The sequence below is a fragment of the Anopheles bellator genome, chromosome X, assembly GCF_943735745.2.
Source record: "Anopheles bellator chromosome X, idAnoBellAS_SP24_06.2, whole genome shotgun sequence".
Lineage (NCBI taxonomy): Eukaryota > Metazoa > Arthropoda > Insecta > Diptera > Culicidae > Anopheles > Anopheles bellator.
This window is the reverse complement of record NC_071287.1, coordinates 8369604-8395102: the sequence shown is the minus strand read 5'-3', so window position 1 is coordinate 8395102 and position 25499 is coordinate 8369604. Positions and strand designations below refer to the sequence as shown.

At 44.1% G+C, this 25499-nt stretch overlaps 1 protein-coding gene across 1 annotated transcript in view; it reads right to left on the bottom strand.

The window, feature by feature from the left end:
- The window catches only part of LOC131213465 (CREB-binding protein), a 25968-nt gene extending 469 nt beyond the window's left edge, over window positions 1–25499 (bottom strand). Inside the window, 17 exon segments of the mRNA XM_058207507.1 lie at window positions 11–747; window positions 1041–1262; window positions 1984–2280; window positions 2363–2770; window positions 2859–3291; window positions 3858–4255; window positions 4707–4937; window positions 5024–5257; window positions 5390–6335; window positions 7587–7667; window positions 9712–9869; window positions 10044–10333; window positions 10501–12103; window positions 12515–18182; window positions 18324–18391; window positions 18437–18618; window positions 25439–25499. Coding sequence (XP_058063490.1) covers window positions 11–747; window positions 1041–1262; window positions 1984–2280; window positions 2363–2770; window positions 2859–3291; window positions 3858–4255; window positions 4707–4937; window positions 5024–5257; window positions 5390–6335; window positions 7587–7667; window positions 9712–9869; window positions 10044–10333; window positions 10501–12103; window positions 12515–18182; window positions 18324–18391; window positions 18437–18618; window positions 25439–25499 — 12017 coding nt within the window.

Sequence of the window (25499 nt, the reverse complement as noted above, 5' to 3'; positions counted from 1 at the left end):
CATCGCATGCTGCTGAGGGTTTGGAGGTCCCATTATGCCCCCTCCCTGGTTCGCTTGATGTTGCTGCGCTTGTTGCAATTGTTGAGAAAGCACATTAACCCCTAAGACACCACCTGGTTGTGCCTGAGGATTTGGTTTTTGCATGGCTTGCTGCATATATTGCTGTTGGGTTTGTTGGTCTGAGAACATGCCAGCCTGACCATAACCTCCAACGACCATCTGTTGTTGGGGTCTCGGGCGTTGGTTATAGGGGGGAGCGGGCTGAACATTTCCTCCAGACATGGCCAGCTGGCGCTGCAGCATCAACTGTTGTTGTTGTTGTTGTTGTTGTTGTTGTTGCTGCTGCTGCTGTTGCTGTTGCTGTTGCTGCTGCTGTTGCTGTTGCTGTTGCTGTTGCTGTTGCTGCTGCTGCTGCTGCTGCTGCTGTTGCTGCTGCTGCTGCTGCTGTTGCTGTTGCTGTTGCTGCTGCTGCTGCTGCTGCTGCTGCTGCTGCTGCTGCTGTTGTTGTTGTTGTTGCTGTTGCTGCTGCTGCTGTTGCTGCTGCTGCTGCTGTTGCTGCTGCTGCTGCTGCTGCTGCTGCTGCTGCTGCTGCTGTTGCACCTGCTGCTGCTGTTGTTGCTGCTGCTGTTGCTGTTGCACCTGCTGCTGCTGTTGTTGTTGCTGTTGCACCTGCTGCTGCTGTTGTTGTTGCTGTTGCTGTTGCACCTGCTGCTGCTGTTGTTGTTTGTACCACATCTGCTGGGGTAGCTGAGTAAAGAGGAAGAGTAAATAATAAAAGAATATTGTATACATAAATCATTTCATGATAAAAAAATCTTTTTATTTTAAATACACAAGAAGGAAAAACAATCCAGTTACTATGAAAAATTATTGAGTTCACAGTAATTAAAGCACAACAGTGCATGTGTAAAGCCGAATTTGATCGCTGTTCTCTCTCTTCATAAACGTAAAACCGCCACAAGGGAACCACAAATCCAAACATACATATTTCACATTTCACTCAAAGGCATAGATGGGAAAAACAAAAATGCGTCACCTACCGGTATTTGCATCGATGGATTGCTTCCCGGCTTACCACCACCACCAACCATTCCCTGCACACTCTGCAGTCGATTGGTGGGCATCTGCCCACCAGCACCCGTTGGGTTGTACACCATCACCGGTTGGCCTGCCTGCACTTGCTGAACTTGTCCTTGATGCATGACGGTATGCTGCTGTTGCGGTGTCATCCCGACCTGATTTTGATTTTGTTGATTCTGGGCCTGCGTTGGACAATCGAGAATGATAAAATTTACAATCAAACAAAAATATTTGTAACGCCTCGTCCACACTATGAGTTTTTTCTACAGGTTTTTGTTATGCTAGCGTTCACACTAGCAGCTTTTGCGCAAAAAATTCCTTGTTCTCCAGTGAGTGAAATGCCAGTTCGTTTGTTTATGCTTTGATTTTTCAATTTCCTTTCCTTCTTCTTCTATTGCCATCTTTGTCAAAATCTGATCCGCTGTCGAAAAACTAGCCATATTTTTGGATAGCAAAAAAACTTGGCGTAAGCTGGCAAATTGAAAAAAATATTCCGGATCGGGAAAACAACCGATAAACATAAGGAACTCAAAAGCAACTCAAAGTAACTCACGGCACTCTAACAAAAAATCAGAAGTTTCTAGGCCTACCATACATTTTTGCCCAGTTTCTCATAGTGTGGACGACGGGTAATAAATAACTACATTTGGCGCAGGCTGCCTATTTATATCCTGCTTTCCATTTTTTATTATTATTAAATGAGGTTTTAAATTATTATATAATTATAATTAATAATTATTAAAACCAAAAAAATATTATTGTAAAAATAAACTGTTTAAACAAAGAAATTGAAATGAGAAAAAGCTCTAGAGGCGAATATTAACTTTATGCTCAAAACCTTTTTAGTCCAATGAAAGTTTACTATACGAGAACAATCAATTGATTTGTAAAATAATGGTTTACCTGTTGTCGCTGCTTGATGAACGCAGCCATTAGCTGTGGATTTGCTTTGAGTATTGACAGTAATTGTTGTTGCTGTTCAGGACCTGCAGCCGGATTTTTGAGTGTTGCCATCAGTTGTGCTATAGCCTGCTTCGGTTGATTGGAGGCGAGTGGTGGCTGGCCGGCTGACTGTGGATTTTGTGTATTGCTTGCTGACTGCTGCTGCTGTGCGTTCCCAATCATACCACTGCTCTGCATACTGACTGCACCCGGTCCCTGGCGGCTCAGAGTTATCATCTGTCCCCCACATAACATATTCTATGAAAAATGGAAACATACGCATACATAAGCAAACATTTGGCAGTCAATTCCAACATTTTTTAAGATGTCTTCTTCTTACGGGAAGCTGTGATTGTTGTTGCTGCTGGGGCATCATTGGCAATGAAGGACGCATTCCTGGGTTTTGTTGGTTACCACCTCCGGCGATACCGCCTCCAGCACCACCGCCACCATTAGGATACCGAGCATTGGACCATTGGTCCATTTGCATGACATTCGGTGCAAGACCACCAGGCCCGACGCTAGCACCCATTGATATGCCAACAACCGGTCCACCAGTGCCGCTAGGCTGAGACTGTTGATTTCCCATGACCCCAACGACACCAGACACATTTACACTGCCCACCGTTGCAGCCATATGCGTTCCTGGCATCGTTCTTTGCATCACGGGTGGAGGCATTTGACTTACTGGATTTACCTTCCCGTAACCAACGTGAGGGGCCTGTTGCCGGGCAGCTTCCTCCTGCACCTTGATTTGAAGAAAAGGAGTGTACAAAACAAACGGAAATAGGGATAAGCGAAAAGTTTTCATACAACTAATTATTCATTACTCATACCTGTTTAACAGCCTGTAACACATTAGCCGGTGGTGTTTGCGCGCCAGGCTTCATGCCAATACCACCATGATGGGGACCACCAATAGCGTTCATTTGCAAAGCAGCGTTCGGTGCCGTCGAAGGACTCAGGACCCCAGGGGTACCACCTAGCCCACAACCCATGCTTGCCGATACCGCTGCTGCGTTAACTGTATTACCAGTGGGAACACCAACAAGGGCGACATTATTCACAGCCGATGACGGTGGAGCAGCGACGATCGCACACGGACCGATTACACCAGTTGAGCATACAACCGAAGCGCTCATACCACTACCACCTCCATTACCACCAGCACCGCCATTACTCGGTTGGGTGATTTGGGGAGTAGGGGCACCCATGCGGTTCGTATTCATTACGGCCATACGCCGACGAAGAAGTTGTTGTTGCTGCAATCTGTAGGAAAACATGAAACAAATAGACAAATTTGGTCAGAATCATTGGGTCATTGGGTTAGAATCGTTCGTTTACTGTACTGCTCCTATCACACCCACATCTTTAAAATGTTTAAAGAGAACAGTAATAATAAAAAATCTTTTTATTCGGTATCATGACCACCCACTTGGCCTGTAATAGGGCATCTCACCACCAATTCGTCACACCATCGCTGTCGATGCAATCCAATGGTCTTGGTCAAAATGGTCATCCGCATTACACTTTGTTTTCCTCAAATTCGCTTAGTTTTGATCTACTTAAAAGCGTTTCTTTTTTTGTGATTCAAGTTGTGGTATTTCCAAGAAAATCACCCACGTCGTCTTGGACACAGTTCAAAATACATGAAATTCTTACACTCGTAGTTATCTCTTCATTTAAGAGTTGCATGCATCCGCTCTTATTAGGGCGTTCTTGTACCACTTGGTCTTGGTATAACCTTATTATAGTGATCTTACCTAAACCTAACTAAACTAAATCTAAACAAAAAATATTGTACACTATTAACGTTATTCGCTGTTGTTACATACCTCTGTTGGAGCTGTTGCTGCTTAAGCTTATGTTTGATGTTGGGACAGAATGGAACCAGGCATTTGGCCTCTTGGCAGTGCTTGGCGTGGTAGCAACAGAGTGCAATCAGCTGTTTACAAATCGGGCAGCCACCGTGCGTTTTCCTCTTGCAGTGCTTAGTGTGTTGCACTACACGCTTCATCTTTTGGCACGATGGCAACCGGCAGTTGGCGTCGCGACACTGGCACGCGTGAACCAGCGACTGAATGCATCTCTGGATGGATTGTTTACGCGCTTCCTGCGGGTTTGTTTGCTTCACATCCGTCGGAGATGAACCGTCATCGAGATCGAATCCTAATTTGTCCATTTTATGCGGATGTCCAACCTTTTCCTTGCACGTTATGCACAAATCGAAATCCTGTGGGAAAACAACAAAACACATGAAAGAAACAACGTTTATATGTAGTAAAAAACCTTCTCGCCGAAGGACTGATAATTTTATGCTCAGACTGATCGAAACAGAGAGATAAGAAACATTTGGTCACGAAATCCTGTTTCGTATAAATTGCTATGTTTAAATGGGCCTGCTATTCTAATTTTGTAACATTTATGTAAGAATAAAAATATAAGTGAGGGCAAGGCGACGCGCGTGGTGGGATCGTGCGGAGTCGCGAGAATGCGAGAGGTTGGGACCGGAGAGAGTGGGACTGGATTTAAGAAAGAGCGAATAAAGGGGAGTCGCCGGAGAACCATCAACCTAAATAGACGTGTATTTTTGGAAGTTGGTTGCGACCTCGCGGTTAAACACGGTTGGTTATACATTTATCTCCACTGTATGAACAATTACGAACAACATCTTCGTTACTTACATCACAGACCGTACAGTGATAACGTGTTTCAACGTGATTTTTACAATAGTTGCACGTGTAGACAAATTTATCCTGACCCTGATTATGCAACTCGTAAAGCATACAAAGAGTGCTGAACTGAGCGCGGCGCAGTGACGAGAATTCGTAATGTTTGTCCCGGGCGAGTGTTAAAAAGGCGTCTCGACCATCCATTAAATCACAGTTGATAAGCGGATCCGGATCTTGTATTGGCTGAAAATATTCGAGACAAACATAAAAGTGGGAATAAACATTTTGTATCAAACTTACACCCTATCCGCTTTCAACCATTTTCTTACCGCAAGGCTAGCAGCCGACTGTGCAGAATGCAAACGAATGACAAAAAACACCTCTTTATGTTTCTCCATTGTGGCAAAAATTTTTGCGCTGAGATCATTCCCATTTTGTTCGTTTGTTTTTTTGTTACTCTTCCGTTGAGCCGCCTTAGATTTGTTAGACTTTTTCGCCTTCTTCTGGCCTTTCTTCTTACCATCAGCAACAGTATCACTGTCTTCGTTCATTGACATCTGCATCTGCAGAAGAAATAAAATGAAAAATTAGACCAAACCAAAACCAAATGCAACAAATGCATCTCAGGTGGCAACTCGCTAAGACCACACGTTTAAAACGTGTACATCCACATTCAGCGAGACTTGTATACATACCGCATTGGCAGCAGCTTCTTCGCGTTCCGCCTGCTTGCGCTTTTCCTCTTCTTCCTGGTCCAGCTCTTTTATACTTTCTTCTAACACGTTCGGCCAAAAATCTCCCTCAAAATACGGCAACTCCGACGCTGATTGTAGTTTGTCTTCCATCGCCTGCTTTAAAATGTCCTTGTAATCCTGTATCGTGCGCTCTACCATACCCTTGTCCAACATTTTCTTATACCATTCCTGCAGGCGCTTTGGCTTTGGAATACGCTGCTCCGGCGGGTGACAGTGAAATATGTAATCATCGCCTTCCGACGGTGGACAGGCCCAGATGTGGGCCATCGTGTAACCGAGTTGCTTAGCATAATCCATGTAGCCGAGTAGTATCTCGTGATAAACGGCCGTCCGATATTGTCGTGGTCGGAAGAAGTGCACTGAGTCGAGGTAAGCAATGTACACGCGCCTTGTATTCGGTGGTGCACACTCTGAGCCGTACTCCTGCACGTGCATACCGAAGAAGCAAACATCGATTCCGTCCACCTCTTCGAAGGCAAATAATGCCTTAGCGCGGTACGGAAACTCAGGCAACATCTCACCGCATTCCACAAACCGGCTGCGCATACCCGGCTTCACCTCCACTAGCTTATCCGAGCTAGATACGACGCGGATGTGTACTTCGCCGGCACCAGCTTCCTTCTTTTTCAGGAAATTGTTTACACGTGTCTCAATGTACGTGCCGAGCTTGGAGGTTGGCAGCCGCTTTGCATTGAATTTGTTGTCCTTGCGCTTTTGAGCCTTCTTCTTCAAGCAAGCATCGCAAACGAAACCACCGGGCCATATTGTTTCGAGGTACAGTACACAAATCTGGTGCTGCTTTCGGCCGCAATCAAGACAATCGACAAACGGTTCCAGCTCCAAATGGTCGTTTTTCATTTCTTTGAACTGATCTTTCTTTATTTGGCTAAAATTGAAGCATGTAAATGAAACTTACATATTAACATAATATGTTTAGGTTTCTTAACCGGGTTTTTTTTTAGATAAGCCCAGTTCTTTTTAAGTTTCATGTATATTTTCAGTAATTAAAATTGATTGCAGCATTATACATGCGACACTACGGTTATCTTGTCCTGAACGACTTGATATAATTTCTTGTGACGGTGTTTCATACAAACTTACTTATTTATGTATTTTTAAATACTTCTTTCGAATTAAGTATCGCTCAATTTCGAATGTTTTAAACTGAAAACATGGTAAACATTCAACAGTTCGTTGTCAAGATAGATATACTCTGTTGGAGAAAACAACTTGATAACATCGTGTGGTCGATCGAAAACTACCACTCAGCGAGCCATTTCAAACATTTAAAATTTTAAATCGGATGAATTAGAATTTTAAAATTCATTTTCCATATGTTTATATCAAAACTTTCAAATAGTGCGAACACTTACCTTGAAAAGCACATCGCTATTATTTCTTCAAGGGCAAACCCATATGAAGAAGAAAGTAGTTGCTGCAACTCTCTGGAAGAAAATACTTCTTCTTCTTCGGCACTACAACCGCTGTGCGGTCTTGGCCTGCACCAGAGACAATTGTTAATGTCAATTTATCCCTGGGGTGCTGCTATCCGTAACATTTCGTTTTTACGGGCGGGGTTGTTGGTCCCGCGCCAACCCCCTCCTCTGTCAGCATATCGGGAATCGAAACCATGGCCGGTTGAGTCGCAACCGGTCCCGGGATTCGAACCCTGGCCAGCTGCGCTGACAGCGAAGAGCGTTACCGACTACTCTATCAGCGGGGGAAGAAAATATTACAACTATGTAATTCAAGTACTCAACCGTACGAACTACGATTGAACACAAATAGATCAAATTCAAACCGGGTGGCGAGGTAATGGTAATGCCCATGACCCTCATTTTCAAAAATATCTCATATCAGAACCAGCTGAAATCGAGCCCGGCCCAGCTGCGGGACAACCGACGGGAAGCGTTACCGATTACTCTATCAACAGTCAATCCGCCAAACATATAGAATAAAATTATTGTAAAAATTGAATGTAAATTTTGGACTTGAATACCGGGAGGAATCATCAGTCAATACTAAAAACGCTACCGAAGTAACCGAAGGATTTTAACCACTAGATTTTTCATGCTTGGTAATTGGTTCCAATAGTACACACTATGTTAGTTTCATATTCACTTGTACTAATACTTACGTCTGTGATTGCATCGGATCGTCGCCAAGCGTTACCGTGTCACCTGGAATCTCGTTGAAACATTTCTGGCAGTAGGTGTATCTAGTTGACAATGCGCCGAAAGAACTTTTAATATAATCGCGATCATACATACAATTTCATTTTACACATTTTACAAGCATGTGCGTTATTGGTCAATGAGGGCGATGAATGATTGTGAGATGACGATGAGACGATGATGAAATGGCGTTTTGATTTATACGATGATTTGGTTACGTGTTTTGTGCAAATTGCGGATGAACAGGAATATGTAAATATAAAACATGACAACAATAAATTAAAACTCAGGTTAAACACAAGGTGTATCATGAATCAAGGATGGCCACGGACGACACAGTTTTAGCAACCCAGCAACCAGAAGCAACTATCTACCATAACCCAAAGATTAATTCAGTAAAAAAAATTATCTGGGACGAGAACCTCCGAGACGTCTTAGCCAGCAACAGAGACAATGTCCCGCGCCAACCCGTCGGTCGGTGGTCGGTGTCACGTCGGTCTCGGGAATCGAATCATGACCAACTGCGTGACAACCGGTCTCCGGAATCGAACCCGTGGCCGGCTGTGTGACAACGAACGAACATTACAGGGCGGTTATTCAGTATTAAAGACAAAAAGTGATAAGGAGTTGTGTGTTAGGCATGGGGAGGTATATGAATGGTCGCAGCGAGACGCCAAGATCAAACTTACACCACGGAGGATGTGCGCTATTGTGATGATTGCCAGGAGAAAGGACCTATTGGTGTACATTCGAGGTAGTATCAATCCAGGGATGATAGAGGTTTTTATGTATCTTAGGAAACGGAGATTTGCATCTCAATGAATCGCCGGTGTTTCTATTGTGTCAACTTGGGACCTGCCTTGATTGCCCAGTTTATCGGTTGTTGCGTTTCCTCGGATACCAGATCCAAGATAATGGTTGTGAGAATGTTTTCCATATGAATGGATCTTTCATGATGCTTTTTCCAGAGCCTGTAGAGCGCTTGCAGAAACAGTTTAATCGATATTCGATTGATGGGGCTAGTACTCTGCTGCAATGATAAGAGCCATTATTATTTATCCGTTAGAACGGACAAAGCCAACATTTGGCCCCAACTTATAGTTTTGTACTTCAGTTGACGCACTGTATTTGCTGATGCATACGGTTATGTTGGGAAGTATACGCCAACTCCACACCACACAAAAATTCACGAATTCGACGCGCCTAATCCTGCAGCTAGAGCGACGAAAGCCAACAACCATATGGTAAATTCGAGCTTTGGAACTAGCGACCCACCACTCTGCAACACGTACATCAACTGGATAATTTCAACTGAAAACAACCCAACCAGCATGATCCTCGGGAGAGTTTGAGATAGACCAACAAGGTAGCAAGCAACCTGAGGGCAGACGGCATACGGGATTGCCGACAGGCGGCTTCGTCAACAATAGGTATGCAATAATGCAATATGGCCAGCAGTAATGAAATATACGCCGAATTCATACATATTGTACAGTGTTTTGTAATTCATAGTTGCGCATAATTATTGTTTGTCTTGTTATTTTGACGTTAACCCGTTTGCTAACTGAACATAATCTCATCCCTTCTCTGCTATCTAATTATTACCAGCGTTAACTAGCTTAATACAGAAGTGCCCCTAACTAAAAACGAATTATGAGCGACCCTTATAACCGATGTTATTAAAACAAAAGCATTGCTAAGGAGAACCAAGCAAAAAGTTGAAAGTGCAAGCAGGTGCCGAGCGGAAAACTGGGTATGGGTATGCAGTGCAACACGCATGTCGCGAATTTGGGGATGCGTATGAAGTGCAGAAGATGAATATATATTTACATAAGAGGAATTTGTAAAATCTAAAATAGTAAAAACTAAATTGAAAAAAAAATGTTGCAACATTGTTTGCATTAGACGAATAGGCGAATCTAAATTTTTGAACCGGACAATAATAACGTTTGAATGATATTTATGTTGCTGTGTCGTCGTCTTACATCCAGCGAGTTAATGTGTTCGTATTATAGCTTTGTTAATTTGTTAATCAACAACCTCGTTAACATATGCAATACGTTAACATACGCGGCATACGAGTCTTACCGATTTTGATAGCTATAATACTTTGCATCACGCGGAATAGTGCACAATTGCTTGCCGTAACAACACAAGACCTGCGGATTGAACGTGTACTTTCGACCGCAACAATACCCCAAAGACTGCATTACGGGATCAATTTCTTGCTCAAAGACCTCCGATAGCTGCAACGATATGAGAACCAAATCAAGGAAGAAAAAAAAAGATATGAACAAGTGAACGCTTCAATGTTTAGATAATTAAAATTAGTTTATGATGTGTTTCAAAGTAAGTTTCTGGCGTTCTGCCGCTTTACCACCATTGCTCACACTATAATATGGTCTAGTTCGTTTAATTACCTTCGTGCAGTATCTATAAACGCGTGATGTTTTCCGATTGTAGAGCCAAGCGTTATCAAACATCAGCCACACGTCATCGACATATTCGCGCGGATCGTGGTACTGACCGCCTTCTAATTTTTGACGAATTGTGCTGAGATCCATCGGTTGACGCACTATATCAAAATAGTCTGGTATGCCCAGCGAGTTAGGATCAACCGGCATGCGAAAAGGAATTGATTCCGGTTCCTGAGCAACTAATTTCTCCAACGTCGGTACCAGCGCTTCTCGAAGTTCTTCCGGTTTGAATGCTGCGAGTATTCGAATAGAAAAGGCAATTCGAATATATAAACATATTTTATATTTCAACAAACAGTGAACGAAATAAAGCAGATCATACCAAAACAGAAATATGATAGATGCAAATAGAATTATGAAATATGACGTGATTTTTTAAAAAAATTTAAATTACACTTACAGCATTTTTTCTTATTATCACTGGCATTCGTCTGGATGGTCGGCTCTGGGTAGATGCCGGATTTTATTTCCGTTTTGACGACCATGTTCATCGGACTTACCGATGGTGACATCGGTTCTTCCTTGAACTTGACCACATCGAGCTTGTTCTTGCCACTGCCGCTGCTACCATCGCCGCTGTCGATCATTTCAGTCTTACAATCAGCACTTATACTCATGCATTCACTGTTGACGCTTTTTCCACCGCCACTGCCGCCGCCGACCTGATCATTGCCAGCCGAGGTGTCCATGTGGTTACTATCAGTGTCGGAGCGCATGTCATCCTCACGCTTTAATCCCAGTTTTCCTTTATTTTTACCAACACTGTTGACCCCGCCATCTTTCACGCTGCAAGGTTCGGGCGAGTCATCCTTGTCACGGGCCATGGCCGCTTCGAGCGCAGCCATCTGGGAGCTGAACGATGAGCACCCACTGCGGCTTGAACCGCTAGCATTTAATAAGCTCCCACTGCTTCCATTTGTTGTCGCCATGCTGCTACTACTAAACGAGGAGTTGTTTTGCGGGGCAGTGACCGCTGTTGTCGATGCGATAGATGAGATAGGCGCTGTAGTTGAAGGTGTGGTTGCAGTTGATCCGCCGCCACCAGCTCCATTAAGTGTTATTGAGTTGTTGTGCGTGGTGCAAGTCGAAGACGTCAAGAGAGTTAAGTTAAGCGGAGTATTCGATGTCGATGCGGCGACCACCATTTGTGAATCGGAAGCTTCTGAAGAGGTGGCAAGTAAAAGCGGAACTACTACGCTTGATGCAGAGATACTGCTACTGGCGATTGCGGGCGTTTGTCCAAGAATGAGACCGTTAGACGGTGGACCGGTGGTGCTGTTTGTCGTTAATCCACCTACCCCACCACAATAGGACGAAGTGTTTCCGAGCAATTCGGAGCTTCCAATACCTGCAACTACAGCAGAACCACCGCCTCCTAGGTTAGCAGACATAATGGCCATGCTTCGTTGTTGTGTTGTCAACGCCGCGCAGTTTGCTGCGCCGCCAGTACTTAGCATCGGACTGCCAACCGTTAGCTGAGCGTTCGGGAACATACCAGCGCTTCCTGGTCCTACAACTGCTCCCGTCACATTGCTGCCCGTATTTGGAGGCTGCGATCCGCCTATGGTAACATTGTTCGGCGGAACGTTACTACCACCACTGCCAAAGGCAGAAGAGATGGCTGGAGGCATTGTCATCGCTTGATTATTACCTAGGGACACCGGCAGTCCAGTACCAGCGAGCTGAATGTTGCCTCCTCCAATGCCGCCACCACCAGCCAAATTGGCACACTTGGCACGAACGATGTCGTTGAATTGTTGAAGCTGGGAGTTGTCCGACATGGTTGGTCCATTCAGAAAAGGTTGGTTGGACGGTCCACCGCCTTGCGGCCCTCCCATTGTTTGGGGTGTCGGTTGTGAGGGCGCGTGATTGTTCATATTAGGTTGTTGCTGTTGTTGGCCGAATGGTGAAAGTCCGCCTGGCAGTACGACGGTGTTGCTGACACTACCAGTGCCACTCAAACTATTTACGCCGTGAACGATACTGTTAGGACTCGGACCTGGCTGTGAGACGAACATTTGTTGAGCCGATTGGGCCGAACCCACAAGAGCCATCCGGTTAGATGGGATATTTCCTTGACCCATTAAACCACTACCGACAAGCTGACGAGACATCTGCGCACTGCCTAACATTTGGTTCATTTGAGTGTGATTGAGTGGTCGAACCTGAGTGTTTGAAATATGGGGTGGCGGTCCTCCTGCACCACCAACGCTGGCATTGTTCATTTGCTGCTGATGCATTTGTTGTTGCTGTTGATGCTGATGTTGGTGCTGATGCTGTTGCTGTTGTTGCTGCTGCTGCTGCTGCTGCTGCTGCTGCTGCTGCTGCTGTTGTTGTTGTTGCTGCTGTTGCTGTTGCACCTGCTGCTGCTGTTGTTGTTGCTGTTGCACCTGCTGCTGCTGTTGTTGTTGCTGTTGCTGTTGTTGTTGCTGCTGCTGTTGTTGCTGCTGCAATTGCATTTGCTGCTCTTTCCGTTTCTGGCGTTTCTCTTCGAGTTCTTTCTGAATTTTGTAAATCTTTTCCGCAAGAAGATGATAATATTCGGAACGTGAGTTTGCCATCTCGTACATATCGCCTTCAACCTTTTTCGCATACGCTACCAGATTATACATTCTTTTATCGAACATCGTCGAAGGATCAGGTGATGGAAAGATAGCTTGTACAAGCTTGTGCACGAGATGATTGCGCAAATCAGGAGTAACAGAATGATGCCAATCCTTCGTACCCTGTACTGGCACCGCAATCATAGTATTTGAAGGGAAGTTTCCGGCACCACTGCTACTACCACCACCTCCAGTCGAAGCGTTTATTCCTCCGGCTGTCATTGTTTGAAGACCCGTCGTGGTAGTGTTGCAGACTGCTCCGCTGCTGGCCAGTGAGGTCGTAACTGCAGTAATCCCACTAACACCTGGCATTTGCTGACCGCTGCCATCTGCACTACTGAATAGCAACTGATTATTGCTGCTCGGCATTGGAATAATGGGCGTATTTTGTTGAACAACGTTTGTCTGTTGACTGGACGTTCCCGGCTGTGATAGATTGTTATGCGATTGCTGTAGCTGCATTGCGGCATTCACTGTGATACTTTGATTTGTACTATTATTTTGAGATTTCACTGCTAGGCAAGCCGAAGGGAGCATACCACCACCGCAGGCATCGTTAGTAGATGCACTTTGCATCATGTTACCGCTGTTGTTGCTGGTGTTACTGTTGTTGTTGTTGGTAGGCACTATTTGATTTGGTGGCATCATGAGCCTCACTGATCCCGTATTGGCGCTGCATTGAACCCCCGCCATACTTCTAATACTACCACCGATGCCTCCTGCTCCTCCCATCGGATTCTGTTGTTGTTGCGATGACAGATTACCTGGGGTGGGCGAGGGCACAAGATGATTGAAGGGACGCGAAGGTCCCACAACAGCGTCTGATGCTGTATTATTGCCTCCTTGGATGAGAACATGATGCTGATCTTGAACTCCTTCTTGCTGGGAAGTTGCTATGAGAACACTACCCCCCGCAGAACACGCAGAAGGTAAAATATTGAGATGATTAGCTTGCATGTTGGATAGTGGCGATGGCGATTGCTGTGGCACAGATATCAGTGACTCGTGTTGCTGTTGTTGATCTGATTGTTGGTCTTGTTGTTGCTGCTGAGCTTGTTTTTGTTGTTGCAACTGAAGTTGTTGACTTTCAGATTGTTGTTGAAGCTGTTGCAGCAAAAGAAGCTGTTGCTGCTGAGGTTGTTGTTTTTGCTGATTAAGTTGCAAATGTTGATGCTGTTGCTGAAGCTGAAGCTGCTGCTGATTTTGAAGCGCTTGCTGCGAAGGCGGTAATTGTTGGTGCTGTTCTTGTTTGGGAAAATGCGACTGTTGCAATTTCGGTTGCTGCTGCTGTTGCAAGTTCAACTTGGGTTGTTGTGGGGAGGAGAGCGGCGTTAAGGGTTTCAATTGCTGCTGGTCTTGTTTCTGTTGCTGCTCCGACAGCATCTGTTGTCGCTGCTGTGGAGAAGACGTTTGCTTTTCTTTGCACTTCTCTTGCTTCGATTGCTCTTGCTGCTCGTGAGACACCATTATTGATGGATCGTGATCCGCCGATGAAGCTTGATGCTGTTGCATATTTGTTTTCGATTGAGTTTCTACTCCTTTTCCCTGTTGCAACATTGCCGGTTCTTGATCTACGTCCATCAACAGCGATTCCGGCTCCTGGTTTTCTTGCTTCAAGCAGTTTTGATCTGGTTGCTGTTTTGCGTCCTCTGCTTGTAACTGTGCCTCTTGAGGCTTAGAGTGTTGTTTTTCTTGTTGATCGAGTGACTGCGAATCGTTGTGCATTTTGTCATCTTGCATAGATTGGTGATGATCAGTTTTTTGTTGCTCGTCTTTTGACATTTTCACTGGTGGAACCGGCAACTGCTGTGATTTTGACAATTCCGGCTGCTCGCTGTGATACTTTGGCGTCATTTTCGACTGAAAGAGATGTGTAGGCTTCTCTGACCCTTCCTGCAGCTCGTGCTGCTTTGGGTCCTGCTGCTGTTGTTGTAAATCACACGCAGATGACAGAGGAAGTAGATCTGCACGGTGCTTGTCTTGCTCAGACAATGGTCCTTCATGTTGGTCCTTATGCTGTTGCGTTTCAGACTGGTCCAATACTGATTCTTTTACTTGGTTGTGATTCTTTTTATCGGAAGTTGATGTTAAAGTCCCTTGGTGATGGTTATCCCGTTTGTTTTCCGACAGCTGCTCGGATGCATCCAACGATTGGTCTACCTCCATTGAATCAACTGCTGCTACTGTTGTTGGTTTATCTCTCGGTTCTTGCTCGTGTAGTTGCTTCTTGTCCTTGTAATCTAAACCATGACAGGGTTCTGACTTTTCAGACGATTGCTCTTTTTGCTTTTGGAAGCTGCTACTAACGATACCGCACAAACCCTGTGATGTGTCCATTGATTCCTTACTTCGTCCGTCCGCCTGTTCAGTAAGATCAACTTTCTCGACGTGCTCCTGCTTATCTTGATGCTTCTGCTTATCCTGAAGTTCGCTAGTTTCCAAGCGATTCTCTTGATCGTGCAGGGCATGCTGATTATCTTCTTGCGAATCGAGCAATTTTTGCTTGTCGCAACTACCATCAACCTGCAGGTCGCTTTGTTCTATCACATCCGATTGATCCTGCTGAGCAAGTGTATCACGTTTTTCCTGTTTATCCACTACTCCATTATTGCCAGTCTTTTCCGGTTGAACTTCTTGGTTCTTTTCTGTCGTTTCTTTATTGCTTGACTGACCGCCACTCTGACTTTCGGCAGCAAATACTTCGTTTTTCAGCATCTCTTTCTTTTGCTCTTGTTCTTTCATAGTTGTGTTGTGCTCTTGATGCGTTGAATTCTTGGGAGTGGAATGTAAATCTTTCTGGTCCTGAGCACTTTGCCCTGGCTGTTCTGTCTGTTGACGGTAAAGCTGCTTTGCCGATTGTTGCTCCACGATGTCCTTGGTCAGCGTTTGTTGTTGTTGCTCCTGTTGTTGTTTGGTGTCTCCCTGTGGTTGCTGATCTTGTTGTGTTGAAACTGGCAGCAGTTTCTCGGAACGTTGTTGCTCTTGTTCTTTGATTTGCTGATCTGTCTGCTTCAAACCAGAGTCGTCTGATTTCAAGTGTTGCTGCTGCTTATCGTCCGATTGAGCACCTTGCATCAATTCCTGAGAACGCATGAGGTCACTAGCTGGCTGTTGTTCTTGCAACATTGATTGTGTTGGATGCTGTTGCTGTTGCTGTTTCGATTTATCACCTTGCTCATGGGGCTTTTGTTGGTTTTGTGGTTCTTGGAGTTCGTCCTGCAACTGCTGGTGAATTTTCGGCTGATCTTGGTCCTTTCTTTGCTCTACTTGTTGATGCTTCTGGAGCGGAGAAGATATCATCTGTGGGTGTTGGTGATGCAAAAGTTGCTTTTGCTCATGTTGACTGGAGGCGGATGAAAGCACATTTTGTTGCTGCTGTTGCGATGACTGCGTGTGGGATTGTGTTCCTTGCGTCTGCTGCGGCTGTTGTTGGACGATTGACTGTGATTGTTGAGGTTGTTGTAGCGGTTGGTTCTGCGTTTGCTGCACCTGACGCTGCGTTAGAAGTGATGTTTTTGTATCCTGCAACAGGATTTGTTGCTGCTGCTGTGGGATCAATGGTTGTTGTTGTAGCTGCGATTGATGGCTCATCTGTTGTGAATGCTGTTGCTGTTGATGTGTCTGAATCTGTGGCTGTTGTGAGTATGATTTTTGTAGCATTTGATCCTGTTTCTGCTGTTGCTGAAGGAGCATTTGAACCTTTTTCTGCTGCAGTATGTTATGCTGCATTTGCTGCTGTGGATGCTTTGAATGAGATTGAAGTAACTGTGGTTGTTGCTGCGATTGGAGTTGCGGTGCAAGCTGTTGCGGTTGTTGGTCTTTATCTTGATGCGCTCCTAACTGAGGTTGTCCTTGCTGTTGTTGTATCTTTTGTAATTGTTGTTGATGTTGCTTGTGTTCTTTTTGTTGTTGATCTTGCTGTTGCTGTAATAGCAGTTGCTGTTGCTTTTGGGGCAGCTGCTGTATATGATGTTGCAGAACTTCTTGTTGTTGTTGCGTTATTTGCTGCTGCAACTGCTGTTGCAGTTGCTGGTGTTGGTCTTGCTGTTGCATTAACTGTTGAGGCTGCTGCAACTGTGAAGGGTGTTGCTGCTGCGGGTGAGATTGTTGGTGCTGAGATTGTGATTGTTGGGATGTCTGCTGCTGACCCACGTGCTGCTGTTGTTGGGACAATTGACTCTGTTTTAATTTATTCGTATCACGCAGTGGTAAACACACTGGGCAGTCCTGGCGCGTGCAATTTTTCCAGTGATTTATTATCTGTCTAGACGAGGAGCAGTGCGTTTTGGGGCAATTTTTACCAAGTTGACACGACTGCATATGCGTTAGGACCTCCTTCATAGTGCGACAATGCGCAAGGGCACAATTATTGCTGGCCGGATTTTCAGCTTCGCGACGCTGACACTTATGTGCATGTAGAAGCAGAACCAGTTGCTGCTGTATAAGTTTTCGCTTCTCTGGATCTGCTAGGAGAGGATTTCCAGGGCCAGTGATTGTGGGTCCACCACTTGAACCACCGGTACTACCTACTCCAGCACTGCCCACACCGGGAGCTACATTAACGTTCATCTGGCTCAGTGGTTGATTTTGGCCACCCGGTAGAGATCTTATTTGAGGAGCACCAGGATTACCACTCCCTTGTTGTTGCAGACCAACAACGTTGGACGCAGATGTGGAGGAAGAAGAAAAAGTAGAAGACGACGAAGAAGATGATAGCGGCGAAACGCCACTATCAGTGGGAATGCTCATCGGTGCGCTTCCACCCGTCGGTCCCATGTTTCCAGCAGTTAACGGATTGCTCATGCGACTGGTCAGCGTAACGTTTGGCGTACGATTCATCGTCGGCGGCGAGCCACGTACTTGCTGTTGCAGATTCGCCGCATTTAATACGTTTTGTTGTGGCTGGTAACCAACAAATTGAGTACCACCGGGAACGTTGCCCATCTGACCCATTTGACCGCCGATTGTAGCCACGCTATGGCCCTGCTGCTGTTGCTGGACCAGCTGCCTGAGCCCTGAGTTCATGTGACTTATTGGTGGCCGTGGTGCCATGCCTGTAGCATTTGTTACGACGCTCAATCGCGGATTGCCCATTGGGCCATTTTGAAGCGCATTTGACATCTGATGCATCATTCCAGGTGGTGGCCCTGACGGATTCGATGCGTTTGTCCCTTGTCGCGCATTGTTGTTCAACACCTGCAGCCCAGTTGTCCCTGCTCCGGACATAACGCTACCGCTTAGCCCCATGGTATTTGGCATCACCGTACCGCCTGCGCCATTACCACCACCGGCACTGTTTTGCCCCATGCCACCTCCTCCCATCCCCAGCATTGCGCCAGTCGCCATCGTGTTCACTCCTACGTTGTTGGCCATCGCCTGGTTTATCGGCGAGAGCATACCGCCACCACCGACTCCTCCAGGACTCTTACTGCTTCCGAGTGGTCCCATCGCTAGCATTGGCTGTCCCGACATAGTTTTGCTGGTCTGTGAGCAATAAGAACAACAATACAGAAAGCATGAAGAGCAATGTCATGATAAGAAGAAATAAATATGGTGCTATGGTGCTTCAGAACTATTATAATTTTCTAGCACCTACTAACGTTTTTAAGAAACATTAGACTTCTACGAACATCATACCTGTTGTTGCTGCTGCATAAGATGGTGTAGTTGCTGCTGTTGCAATTGTTGCTGTTGTTGTTGAAGCTGCTGTCGTTGCAGAACCAGCTGTGACACCTGAGGTGGAACATTGGAGGTTCCCCCGCCCGGGTCGTCACCATTCATTTGCGAGCCCGGTCCCGGACCAGTCGGTTTATTGCCACCACTCAGCGAATCCACCCACGCATTATCGCCCATTAATTCGTCCGGCAGATGATTTTCCAGATCGAACATCTGATCGAGTGTGGTTGAGATGACTTCTGGGAAATCAACAACAAATAAACATTGAGTATCACATTGCATTTGTGTGTATCACTGTTTATTTCTTAAAGGGACATAAATCTTGAATTGTTTTATTGAATTCTTTCAACTATTCACTGAGGAAATTTTTCACTATGCGATGTGAGAACGATTCAGAAGAAGCGATTGGAAGTCTGATCAGTAACCTATCAGAGGTCGTCTTGCTGGGCTACTATGGGCTACTATGATCAATTACACAATGACGAGAAGCTAGAAGCTCTACCGGTGGATACATTTTGTACTTCTGCCACCGAGTATTGAAGACACTCAATGGGCCAACCGCGAAGTACCGAATAATAAAGCTTCAGACGCCCACGGGATTGCAGTCGAACCCGTAGAGAATGGAATCTTCTTTTCAATACATTACAAATATACTTAGTTTTATTGATATTGCAACATCCTATTTGACACCATTTGCGCCGAGAAAGCGTGCCACTTGTAGTTGGAAACTCAGTTCTCTGTGGTTTTGGCATTGAATTCTGGAATTCAGAAGCAAGTTCTTCTGCTAATCGAAAGAGAAAGTCTTTCCGTGAGATTTCTCCTGTTGTGTTTCTGTACAATATCCAACTATTGATCCCGCCTAAGTCCAGAATATTGAAAAACACTTGAAGTGGCCACCTTCTGGAACCTAATTTCACTGTATATTTTCGTACCATGATATCAACAGCAAATTTGTTTCTATTAAAAATGATACAGTTTCAGATAATTTCTTAGCAGCTTTATCAATTTTGACGTGCTGATGTTCTGTACTTAATATAAGTACTTTCTTTTTTAATTTGCTCTTATAAACAGTAAGCGAGCATCCATTGCATATGTACAACAACATTGAGAAACGTGCCATGCTGTCTTTTTTCAATTTGCAACTTTTCGACAGTTCTCTTGTTTGCGCGTATAGTTTCAACCAACAAAGTGTTTTTAGATCTTAGCCAAAGGAAAATTTGTAAAAACATTATCGGTTGTTACAGTTTATCCCTACGTGTGTGCAGCGTGTGCGTCTTTCCAGGCTCCGGTAGGCTGGTCATGTCATGAGAATGGCGGACGACGAACCAGCCCGTAAAGTTCTCTTAGGCCGGCCAGAGAGACAGAGGGGGCGTGGTAGGCCCCGCGTGAGATGGAGAGATTGCGTCGACCGGGACGCGAGATCGGCCGGTATCCAGATGTGGTGGACGAAGGCTATCGACCGCGAGCGGTGAAAAGGTTCCCTGAAGCAGGCAAAGGCCTCCCGATGATTGCAGTCGGATTTGTATGTATGTAGTTCATTCTTTCATAGTATACGGCTCAAAAAGTTTCATTGTGATAAATTCGCTTAGAGGCGTTGTGGCATTTCGAGTCTTCCTAAATACGGAAAACCATTTAGCACATATTTCGTCTCTACATCAGAGGCCAACCAAAATTTTATACCAAAATTGTGTGGTTTTTTTGGCATGTATTGTGAAAATCTGCAACTTGCCTTTGTTGGAAAAAGTTGCTCATCCACGGGAATAAAAGTTCCCGGTTTGATGCAGTTTTGATTATTTTCAATAAAATTTTCCGAAACTGAAACTAAAGCGAATTTGTCTGTTTGCAAACTTTGACTCCTCTGATTTTTATTTTCGAAACGAATGTAATGTAGGATCTCGGTAAAATCACATCGACTTATAGTACTGGAAAAAGGATGTTCCCCACTTGTTGCTCCACAATTATTGAAACCTCAAAATTTTTCTTTCCTATGCCCCACGTGTGTACAATATTGCAAGAAATCCTTTCAATTTTTCTTGCGTAATTCTACACTTTTTCCCCAAACACTAGAGGGTTCTAACTCTGTACAAATTCTTATGTATTCTAAAATGTGATTGTCCATCATTAATAAGAAAGCACTGCTTAGATTCATAATGTTTCTTATAGCATGTGCGGTTGGCCCGTGTACATCTTTGAAAGCACTATTTCTGATATTAGTGGGTGATATTCTAACAGGAACAACTATTTCTGCTATTCTGGTCCAAATAGTTCCGTCAAACGTAATATCAGTTTCCTGATTTGATACGTTTCTTCCACTTTTGTGGTTAGAGCTAAAAGAGAATCGAAGGCTTCGTCTCGTACGTATGTTTGGAGTATTATCTCGATCACTATCACTTGACTGATCTATGTCTATATCTAAGGGATGTCAACGGTAGGAGAAGGGAAAGAGGTACTGTACACACATTTTTTGCACACACCTACGGTTTGGAGTGCCCAACCTACAATTCAGAGATCAATAGATCACATTCTGAGAAACATTTACCCTTTTGGCTTAAATTTATTCATAAAACCATGGACCAATCATTTTGACTGGTATGTTATAAACCTAAAAAAAATATTTTTTTACTAATATTAGGCTGTCTAAAAAGTCATGGACGTTTTTTGCGTGAATTTCAAAACTTTATTTAAGATGCTTCCAATTGTCCGATTAGTGTCAAACATGTACCGTTTAGCTGGAAAATTTGTTATCTTTTCAGAGGTAGGTTTCTTGTAGAAGGCTTAGTCTTTACTGGCAAAAAACTCGAGCAATCCATTTTCATAATCCTTTTTAGTTCTTAGTTTTTCATTACTCAGGAAATTTAGTAATGGGCAAAAAACGTGTCAATCGCTTGGTGCAAGGTCCAGACTATACGGTGGATACATTAAAAATTACTAACCAAGCTCCAACCAGTTTGGCGACCAATAACTGATGTAAAACTCTGTCAAATGCTGCCTTGAAGCCAGTGTAAATTGTATCTGCAGACCTTTGCAAAGTTGGAGTACCAACCGTTCAAGAAGATAAAGGACTGTCAAAAACTAGTCAACTTCAACTTGACGCAGTATTTTTCGTAGTGCATCAAAAAATCCTGTACACGTTTCATTTTAAAGATGTTTTAGTGTAGTATCATACATATTATTCGATTTTGACATTTGCCCTTCATTTGCGGAAATATCGTCGAAACAAGAGGAACATCATCTCAAAAGTTTGCACAGTTAGCGCGAAAATCCGAATTACTCGCGCGCCAAGTTATCGAAATTGTTGAATGTGTCCAAATCAACGGTCACCAATGTATTAAAAGTATTCGGATAACGTTTGATGACAGTCAGAAAGACTGGATCAGGTGGAAGTCCAGGAACCAGGAGACCGCAAAAACGACAAAACGAGTGATCAGTTATTTCAAGCGGAATCTCAAACTCTCCGTCCGAGAAGCCACAACCAAGCTGGAAGTACCGTCTACAACCGTGAATCGAGCTATGAAACGTGATGGTCTGCCTACCTACAAGAAAGTAGTGACTCCAAATTGTGACGACAAGCAAAAAATGTCGGCCAGAAAACGATCGCGGAATCTGTGCATGGAGATGTTAACGAAATTTTCTCGTAGTGCAGGATGATGACACCTACGTCAAGGCAGACTTTAAACAGCTTCCTGAACAGGAGTACTATATGGCCACTGGAAGAGGAAAGTTGACAGAGATTTGCAAGAAAATTAAGCTGTTGAAATTCGCAAAGAAATGTCTCGTATTGCAGGCTATCTGTTCGTATGGTTCGTAAGTGGTATTTACATCGCGATCGGGACCATCAACCAGGAAATTTATGTCCGAGAGTGCCTAAATAAACGTCTTTTGCCTTTCCTAACAAAGAACAAAGGTTCTTTTCTGTTTTGGATGCACTTAGCATCTTGTAATTATAAGAAAAAGACCATGGAGTGATATGCCGCAAACAACGTCGAAGTGGTGCCCAAAGACATGAACCGCGCCAACATGCCAGAACTCCACCCAATTGAAAAATATTGGGCAATTGTCAAGCGGAACCTTAAGATGACTCGGAAAACAGTTATCAGTGAAATTGAATTTAAAAAAACTGGAGTTCTGCAGCAAAGAAAGCGACCAAAAAAACGGTGCAAAAGTTATTGAAAGGACTGACACGAAAAGTTCGGCAATTCGCATTCCTTAAGATGGAGGACTAAATGATATTTTTTACATATTCTATATTTAATGAGCTTTCAAAAGAAATATGACTTGATTTTTTTTTTAAATTTTTGGCTGTTTTACATTTTTTTTGTTTGACTAGTTTTTGACAGTAACATCCTTTAAGAAGGATCTGAGCGGGACAAAGCCATGTTGCTGGTCAGAGATGTAAGATGTAGACCAGAACTACAGGTGCCTTGTCGCAATTATTTCAAAGAGTTTACTGCATGCGCAAAGAATCGAAATGCCGCGGTAATTTTTAACACACTGCTTACTATCCTTCTTATGGGATTCCTAGCACAAAGATGGGAATCTTGCCGAGGACAAGGACCCTGAGAACAGGATCTGAAGTGGGGCTAGCACTGCTCCACACTCCTTCAGAACGGCAGAAGGAATGTTATCCGGGTACGGGATATAATATAGTTTTAACACATGTGGCATTAAGCATTAACAGACTTGGAAATAGTTGGCGAGGGAACGTCAACGAAATTGACAGGCACAAATGATAGGGCCTCAAACAATTGATCGATGAAAACAATGAAACTCTCAAAATGACACAAAAACATAGATGAAAAGGCTTCACACTTGTCACGTGCTGATGTGAAAAAACGATTACCAGAACACATCGGCAAACGGGCTACACTTACGCTTATAGTTAACGAAACGCAAGAAGGACCGGGGGTTCCGATTAAGGAAGCCTGCACTCTCCTAATGTACCTAAAGCACAATCACCTATTTATTTTTTGTACAACGAACTAGACTGACGAAAGAAGCCCCTATTATAGCAAGAGCGGTTGCACTGAAACCGTTTTAATTGTCTAGATTTCAGCTTACGTAATCGCCTCAAGGATTCGTTAGACAACGGCGGTCCACAACGCCGACACAACATGGGCATGGTGTCAGTGAACATATTGATAAGTTTATCACAGAATGACGTTAATATCGATGTCCTCAGAGCACAGAAGACACGTTCAGTCAATCGCCAGGATTTCTCATATCCTTATATGCGAACGAACGATCGCTCTCAACGGTTCGTGAAACCAGTAGCTGTTAAACACAAACTTCCAGCCCAAGATGAAACTGATCAACTGCCAAGAGTGCCTCGGCCGCATCGTGAACCGCGATACACTGGGCTAGTTCGGAATCCACGAACACCAGATCAAGACATCGTCCTAGGAGGTTGCCAATCTTATTCAGCTGACAAACTCTGTGAAAGTTTATGGTGTCAACGAAGACAGCAGCACCGGACACTGAGCCAGCACGCACGCTGTACATGTAACTTACTTCAAACTCAACTCAAGTTCTACGAGAAACTTACTTTAAACTCAATTATCATCGATGTCCAAATTTTCTCATTGATCGACCGGTTCAATTATGCATTTCAGTGGATATTCCAAAACTTTACCATCTTCGAGCTGATGCACAACCTTGCTGCGTTTTGGATTGGTGCATCTCCTGTTGTAGGGTGAAATCTTGACCAACAAGTCAATTTCCTTCATAATTCACCTTTTAATCGGTGAAGCGCAAACGGATGATCCATGAACGGATCACATGTATGGTGCATTGTAGTTGCGCTGCCATTTCGCAGTAGCGCATGCGCTTCCTTTTTTTATATGGAATTGATATGATGGCGATGACTGTCAGCCTTGGCATGCTATTATGTTTGTGTAAATGGTAGCATTTGTTTACATCGTGCAAAGTATTTTAACGAAAGAAGCAGCCCCAACAAGCTGTTACCTAGACCTGCTTTAGCAAATATATCAACCGACTTTAGCCACAAGCTTGCCAGTTTCATGCCAGAAATACATTGTTCAAGCAAATTTAGAACATATGGCTTTTGTCATTTGCATCCAAATGTTGGTTTTTCACGCTTATAGGATCAGCTAGAACCTATATATAAAATAAATAAAAACTAGCAGATAGGTTCAATTCTTCATAACTGTAGTTGAGTTTTACTATCAACTAACGTTTTTACAGAACTCTTTTAACCACATTAAGGGAATTTCAAATTATTTCAACCGTCAAATGCAAAATCATTTACTTACTAGCACTTCCGCACCTTTAGTTTCTACAGAACAGACGATGCCTCTAAGTTCGTTTCTAACCCATTAAAAACATAAACAACGCCTTAGCCGTCACAAACACAAATGCATAGCGATTTCTGCCAGCATCAGCTCTTTATTTCAAGCTTTATTTTTTTCTAGCTGCTCCCGGCGTGCGTCGCTACGCCTCATTTCATTTTCAGTTCTTGATGGTCCGACGTTCCAGAGGATCGGACTTCCTGCTTACGTATATGATCGGCTTCCTTTTTCACCGCCTATTGCTCCACCGTTTCAAACGATCGGGCTTATCGGTGACCTATCCGATCGACTTCCCTTCTCGCTTTCCGTTGAACACATGCCAAAACTCGCTCTAGCTGAATTTGACTCAAATTGCTTGAAAATTTGCAGTTTAGCAGAAAATTACCTAGAATTTGTAAAGTAGGAAGAGGTTTGAAACATTCATCAGAACCGGAATTCATGAAATTTGATTCCTTCCGGTTCCTTCAAATGGATTAGTTGGGATTAATAGTGTTCTGTGTGAATCGATAAACCAGATTTCTGCAGCTCAAACTGGTCAAATTCTTGTGATCCCACCAAACACAGAACAAAGTTTTCTGCCCATAGCGATTTTGCCGGGCACCCGATGCTGATGATTCTCTTGGGCGTCCTGAAGATCTACCCCTTGCACATTTGCCATTTTATACTTTGCTTCGCCGGCCACTATCGCTACAGCTAACACCGAAAATATTGTTACATAAACAACAAACAAAAAACTGTTTCTGATCCTTACCACCAGAGGATACATCCCGCACCTTCGCCCGCTTCACCGGAGGCTCATCCATATGATCTGCCAT